Source organism: Perca flavescens, chromosome 3, assembly GCF_004354835.1.
Source record: "Perca flavescens isolate YP-PL-M2 chromosome 3, PFLA_1.0, whole genome shotgun sequence".
NCBI classification, from domain to species: Eukaryota; Metazoa; Chordata; class Actinopteri; order Perciformes; family Percidae; genus Perca; species Perca flavescens.
In genome coordinates this window covers 39,633,299-39,640,947 of record NC_041333.1, presented here as the reverse complement: position 1 = coordinate 39,640,947, position 7,649 = coordinate 39,633,299, and the positions used below count along the sequence as shown (strand labels likewise).

Here is a 7,649-nt window from a genome sequence, read left to right as displayed (position 1 = left end):
GACGCACACCGTCATGTCCTGCTGAGGTCTGCCTACAGCGCTTTTAGGGACAATGGCCGCCAGATAAACTCAGTTAGAGAAGTGCCTGCTGAAGAACTAAAAGCAGTGTAGAGTCTTTTACCGACTCCTACATTAGGCCAGTGAGGTGGGACCAAATAACCAAATGTCCCCCAATCTGTCTGCGTTTCGGTGCTGTGACCCATTCATCTTCCTCACGGCCTGCTCACCGTAGCACAAGCAATACACTCCATTTCATTTGGTTTCTGGTTTCGTTCCATTCGTTTTCTTTTGCACACAACTCAAACACACACCCGTGTCTTCCTGGCTGTTGACTACATAGATTGCCTTGCCAGCGGCGATGCTCCACCCAGTGCTCAAACAGAAAACTGCTGACGAATTAGCATAACCAAACGTGGCATACAAACAAAACAAAGTGGTGGAGTGGCTCCAACAAGCAGGGTTCAAAATTTACTTTCTGTCCACCCGCCAAATGTCTAGCGAATGTTCAAATTTGACCGTTGGGGTTTTTTTTTTTGGCCCGGTAAGTGAAGCAAAAATCTTCCAGCCACTCCCATATTTGAGCAGCATTTGGCCGGTAGACGGTGCTAACTGTGAACCCTGACAGGAAGTGTGTAAACACCCGTGTACCCGGCTGTCTCCCAGATTGGCCACGTACACCATGTCGTCCACCACCAGCACGCAGGTGGCCGTGGAGCCGTCCTTCCACGCCGGTTTCCTGTTCCGCAACACAGAGACACAGAGGAGACCAGACGCATCAGACTGACCGAGGCTACGTGGAAATGGAGTACATAGTGTTTTTCTAGTCTTAACAACTACTCAAAGCACTTTTACAGAGGACAGGAACCATTCGCCGGTCACACACCGATGGCGCAGCATCGGGAGCAATTTGGGGTTCAGTGTCTTGACACTTAGGCCTCCTGCACACTGCCTGCGTGGCGTTTATGTATTTTTTTTTTTATTTTTTTTATTGAGCTACAGAGTATTGTACAGACAGTGAATTAGTCAAATGTGCTTAAATTAGTGACAAATTAGTCAGTGCTCATTAATTTTTTCTAGAACAGTGAAAGTAAGATTACAATTATTAATCTGTATGCATAAAATATTCGTTACAGAAAAACACAGTTAAAGCATACCATGTAAAACCGGAAAAAAACTACTAACGAATAAAGGTAGAGATAAAAAATTAAAATAAAAAAAACAGTGCATATAAGAGAGTTTCGTTCTTCTGTACCTTACCCAATCCAAATCTGTCATTTCTACTCCTCTAACTCACTCGGAAGGTATAGTAAAACAGCGTATATATGTATTTTATAACTTTCACTGTGACAGGTAAGAAACAAGGGGTTGCCAGGTCTTAATGTATTGTGCTAAGTCGTCCTCCGTTACGTATCTTATCCTTTCCAGATGTAGTGTATTAGTCAGGTCTTGGAGCCACGTCTTATGTGTAGGGCCTATTGTCTCTTTCCATGACATTTGAATCAATTTTTTCACCGTGATGAGACAGTAGGAGAGGAATTGCTGTTGGAACTTGGTAAATTTTGTCAAGATTTCAGATGTTCCAAGGACAATCAGTAAAGGGTCTGGTTCCAGTGGAGTGGCGGCTGCTTGTATGTTTCCCATAGATAAAGTGAAATAATAGTGTGTTCTTCAACTTTATTTGATTACAGCAAAGACAATGTCAGTATTGACGGCAAAATAGGCTCCAGAACATTTGGTTCTGTATTGACAGGTGCAGTATTTGAAAAGCAATCATAATTCTTTTCAATTACAGTCATATATCTGCATTTATGTCAAAACCTCGAGACTTTCAGACATCAACATGTCATTTATTCATATGTATTTGTGTCAAAATGACATATAAACATATTTTTCGTATTCTATGTTGCCTGGAAATGCTTCCAACACGCTTACGCGTCGCGTGAAAAATAAGCATTGAGTGGCCGGGTTGGCTCAGTGGTAGAGCAGGCGCACATATACTGAGAGGTTTATGCCTCAGCTCAGGGGTCCAGGGTTTGAATCTGACCTGTGACGATTTCCTGCATGTCTTCCCCCTCTCTCTCTCTCTCTCTCTCTCTCCCCTTTCTCACCTAGCTGTCCTGTCAAAATTAAAAGGTGGAAAAGCCCCCAAAAATCAGGCGTCGGTCCTATTTCTAGCATGCGCGTGTTTTCGTTCTGTCACACAGGCAGTGTGCGGGAGCCCTCAGACATAGGACTGCAGGGCCGGGGCTCTAACAGGAGCGATTGGTTTTCTTACTGGCTGGAAGCTTTCCTCAGAAAGTCTTCATCCGTCTGCCGGAACGTGTCCAGGAGACATTTCTTTATCAGCTTGTCCACGTTCTCTGTTGACAGTGTCGTCCCTGAAAGAGACAAAACGCTTTCAACAGCAGGGTTTTTTAAATCAGTCGGTCTTCAGAACACAGTGTATCTGCACATGTTTTGAAACCTGAAATGCATTAAATGTAAAGACCTGAACAGAGAAAAAGTAATACTCTTTCACAACAGAACACCTGCACGTGCATGTTTGAATGAAAATGGATATTTCTCCAGTATTGAAATATATCACCGTATAACAAAATCACATTTAAAGTCAAAATATTATAATCTAAATGTTATATACAGGTCCATTGTTATGCTTATTATGCTTAATCCCGGTAATCTGGCGCTGTGTTCTGAGTGTGAACAACCCAGAACTTTGGAAAACACGAGTCAGTCCTTATTTATATATCCCTGTATGTATTTTAGTATTCCAGGCTTTGTTTTGAAGTGTGCTAATCTCTCATTATTGTTGCTGCTACTGCTAGTTTTGAGTTTTGCTGTTGAAAGGAATAAAAAGAAATTTAAAAAAAGATTCCCGAACTGTCCCTTTAAAACTCACCGACGGGGAACTTCTTGGCCAGGTTGTGGTGTAGATGCTCCGCGGCGAATCGGGACGCTCGGGCGCCGCCGTGACCGTCGAACACGGCGAAGTACGAGACGCGAGACCTGCGGGGACACAACGGACCAATCAGAGAGAGCTCTGCCGATGACTTCCTGTTGTTGTTTTTCCAAAAGCCATAACCACTGTGAACTCACACATGCACTGACTTCACAGTCTAACCCACTTTCTTCTAACCACCTACTGTGCAATATTTAATATATTAATAATATTGATAATACTGTGCAATATCATTACTCTCATTGTCCAATATCTATTACTTATTATTGGGCAATAATCAAATAATGTGCAATAACGCACACTGCATATCACACTGTATATAAAACCATATTTATTTATTTTTTATATGTATATAGTGTCTCAGAACTGTGCACTTAACCCCCCTTTTTTGCACTACTTTTCTTTCTTTCAATATAATTTTTTGAGTTTTTCCACCTTTAATTTGATAGGACAGTTAGGTGAGAAAGAGGGGGAAGACCTGCCGGAAATTGTCACAGGTCGGATTCGAACCCTGGACCTTCTGCGTCGAGGCATAAACCTCTATTATATGTGCGCCTGCTCTACCCACTCAACCAACCCGGCTACCGCACTACTTATTTTACTCCATGTTGTTATACTTATTTTACGTTAGGGCTGTGCAATTAATCGAAATGTAATCGTGATTATGATTTTGGCTTCCAGTGATCACAAAAACAGAATAATCGAGAAAAACAATTATTTAGCTCATTACGTCTTGAAAGTAAAAGATATTATATTATTTCCTCTTGTGTTCTGAATGAAAAAATAAAGTTTAAATAGGAAAAGTATCAAGGCAAATTTCACAGTTGTACGTTGTTGTTTTTTTTACTGCTGATTTATTTAACTTTTTCCACTGTTTTTTAAATTCAATAATTGCTAAATCTTTCCAGAAGTCAACAAGTAATCATGTTAAATTATCATGATTTCAATATTGAAGGCCTGTCCTCGACTAAAGAACTCCTTAGTCGACTAACACTTATAGGATTTTGTCGACTAATCGATTAGTTGATTTAATTGACAGAGCTGTGAGCTTTGAGAGCTGGTTAAGACTAGAAAAGCACAATATAAATGTAGTTAATTAACCATCTGTAAAACTGAGTTTCTCCACAATTAATCCTGCAAAAGCACCACTTTAAATCTTGTGTTTACCATAAATGTGCTCAGAAGTTTCTTGGAAATAAGTAATTAAGCATGAATAAGCATAAAAAATGACTAATGGACTAAAGAAATCTTAGTCGACTAAGACCAAAACTACCGATTAGTCGACTAATCGACTAAGAGGTGGCAGCCCTAGAATATTGATTGACATAATCGTGATTATATTGTTTTCCATAATCGAGCAGCCTTATTTTACGTACATGTTGGCACTGGAAAAGGAGTTGCTTTTAATCTTATTGTACGTGTGTATAGTGACAATAAAAGGCATTCTAGTCTATTCTATTCTATCCTGTTGGACGGCGGGGGGTCGGAGGACTCACACTGGTCCCGGCAGGGCCGACAGACAGACGCTCATGTCCGGCAGCAGAACGTGAGCGTCCTGCATCTCCTCGCGCTCGCCGCGCCGTGCCGCCACGTAGCCTTTCAGCACGGGGAGGCCTGGACGAAGACACGCGACACATGTCAGTCATCAGCGCTACGGGCTCACACGTCCTAATCAGAGCTTTAGTTAGAGGAGAAAAGGCAAACAAACATTGTGGTGGAAGAGCTGAAAACCTTCTTTACAAACTTTCTTGACCTCCCCCCCTCCTCGCTCCTCTCTGGGATCAGCGTGACACTCGGCATCTTCTCGCTTTCGTTTCAACCTTTTCTCCGCTTCCTCTTCTTCTTCTTCTTCTTTGGTGGCCTGTGGTCGAGCTGTGAGCTCTGCTGACACTGGACCTGAGGAAGAATCAAAACTCAGGTCACTCAGGGTGACGAGTTAGACGAGGGACAAAAAGCTGCATGGCGGAGAAACACAGTTTACACTCCGACGCTGCCTTCAGGTGACACCGGGTTTATCAGGAAACACAGTTTACGCTCCGACGCTGCCTTCAGGCCTTCAGGCAACACAGTTTACGCTCCGACGCTGCCTTCAGGTGACACCGGGTTTATCAGGAAACACAGTTTACGCTCCGACGCTGCCTTCAGGTGACACCGGGTTTATCAGGAAACACAGTTTACGCTCCGACGCTGCCTTCAGGTGACACCGGTTTACACCGGGTTTATCAGGAAACACAGTTTACACTCCGACGCTGCCTTCAGGTGACACCGGGTTTATCAGGAAACACAGTTTACGCTCCGACGCTGCCTTCAGGCGACACCGGGTTTATCAGGAAACACAGTTTACGCTCCGACGCTGCCTTCAGGCGACACCGGGTTTATCAGGAAACACAGTTTACGCTCCGACGCTGCCTTCAGGCGACACCGGGTTTATCAGGAAACACAGTTTACGCTCCGACGCTGCCTTCAGGCGACACCGGGTTTATCAGGAAACACAGTTTGCCATAAATCAATGAATCAAGATGATACATAAAAATTAGCTCGATAATTCTTAAATGGAAATTATCTTGGCCGGAAAAATGTCCATTTTATTTATTGTTTTTTATTGTGTTTGGTTTTTATTCCAGTGCGTTATTTGTTAACAGAGACTGAGAGTCCATTTTATTCATTTTTTTGGTTGTTTTGTTAATTTATTTTGGATATTTAAAAATGTCTTCCAGTTCCAGTGTTAAACATTCTTTAGAAATAAAAGTGTATTGATCTTTGAAAAGGTGTACCGGCATTATTATGCCATTATCATTATATTAGATGAAAAGGGTCTCAGAACAACAATATTATCATTTATCGCAATCATTTCTGGGACAATTTATCGTCCAGCCAAATTTGTTATCTTGACAACTAGGGCTGAGCGATATGGAGGCAATCAAATATCACGATATTGTTGACCGAATACCTCGATATCGATACCGCAACGATATTGTAGTGTTGACTATTGGTGCTTTCACAAAATATTTACACAATGAGATTTTAGATAAATAATCACCAGTAATGTGGATATAATGACTAAGTGGGTAAAGGCAAATAATAGAAGAGTTACAACAGTCTGGTAAGTTCAGATAATGACATCACTTTACTGTAATACAGCCTTTAAAACCAGGAGAAGACACTGATGTCACATTACGATATTACCATATCCAAAATCTAAGACAATATCTAGTCTCATATCTCGATATCGATATAATATTGATATATTGCCCAGCTCTAGTGACAGGTCTAGTCTGACTGTCCCGGGACACTATTAACAGGACGGGACAGTTTTTGCTGCCACTGTTGAACTTAGAGATGGCCCAATACCACTTTTTTGCTTCCCAATACCGATTCCGATACCTGAACTTGCGTATCGGCCGATACCGAGTACCGATCCGATACCAGTGTGTCATATATTTTATTATGTTTTAACAGCTGTATACTACTATCTCTGTATAGATGTGATATGATTTCTATCTTTGTTGTCGGTCTGGCTCAGGTTAAACTCTTTGTGAAACATGAACAAACACAAACAATGAATGCCCCAGAACTTTCTTTTATTCTCCAGTTTGACAGTCAGTTATAACGGAAAAATAACCTAAATAAACTACTTTAACGTAGATTTTCTTTAGGGCTTTATTACGTGGTATCGGATCGGTGCATATACTCCAGTACTTCCCGATACCGATACCAGCGTTTTAGGCAGTATCGGAGCCGATACCAATCGGAACATCTCTAGTTGAACTTATGCTTTAAATTGCTCTCAAATGCCCTCTGAGATGTTAACGTAGATTTTCTTTAGGGCTTTATTACGTGGTATCGGATCGGTGCATATACTCCAGTACTTCCCGATACCGATACCAGCGTTTTAGGCAGTATCGGAGCCGATACCAATCGGAACATCTCTAGTTGAACTTATGCTTTAAATTGCTCTCAAATGCCCTCTGAGATGTTCAAGTACAACTGTTCTTCTGTACTGTTTACATACATCTACCGATACTGCGGGGAACTTACAGTTACTGGTCTAACTGGCGTTACTAGTAACGTTAACGATGCTCTTCAGACGCCATCCATCGTCAGCCAGTCGCATTCATTTAACCGTGAATTGATCCGGTAACACTTTACTTGAAGGTATCTACATAAGAGTGACATGACACTGTCATTAACACATGACAGTGTCATGACACATGAACTCTAACTAACTTATGATGATAAAAACCGACTGACTTTTGCTGACAGAAGCGTTAGCTGTGTCATAAACGTTTGTAACTTGTTCATAATGTTTATGACACGTTCATGACAGTGTCATGTCACTCTTTTGTAGATACCCTTCAAGCAAAGTGTAACCGTTGATGGTAACTCACCGGAGGTTTGTGTCGGTTCTGGCAGGTCGTCGAAAAGATCCATTCTGCTTATTATTGATTAGCTCAGGTGTCTGTTAGCCAACCAAGCTAACTAGCCTAGCCTAGCCTAGCTAGCTGTCTGGCTCCGTGTCTGTTTGCAGGATAACAGACTCAGTTAAACTGTGTATAACGTTTAATTAAATGAGGTTAACTTATCCCAACAGTCCGCCGTTTAACGCCTTCATTTGTTTCAGACGCAGAGACTGCGACCGTTAGCTCCAGAGGGAAATGCAGCTTTAGCTCGAACACCTAGCAACAAGTTAGCC

General features: G+C 41.8%; 1 protein-coding gene across 2 annotated transcripts in view; it reads right to left on the bottom strand.

The window, feature by feature from the left end:
• The window catches only part of ilkap (integrin-linked kinase-associated serine/threonine phosphatase), an 11,566-nt gene extending 3,917 nt beyond the window's left edge, over positions 1-7,649 (bottom strand). For both annotated transcript variants that reach the window (XM_028574291.1, XM_028574292.1), the window contains exons 1-6: positions 7,345-7,649; positions 4,688-4,852; positions 4,453-4,570; positions 2,897-3,003; positions 2,276-2,378; positions 649-736 (exon numbers count right to left, since the gene is read on the bottom strand). In XM_028574291.1, coding sequence (XP_028430092.1) covers positions 649-736; positions 2,276-2,378; positions 2,897-3,003; positions 4,453-4,570; positions 4,688-4,852; positions 7,345-7,387 — 624 coding nt within the window. In that variant the 5' untranslated portion in view covers positions 7,388-7,649. The remainder of the gene's footprint in view (positions 1-648; positions 737-2,275; positions 2,379-2,896; positions 3,004-4,452; positions 4,571-4,687; positions 4,853-7,344) is intronic.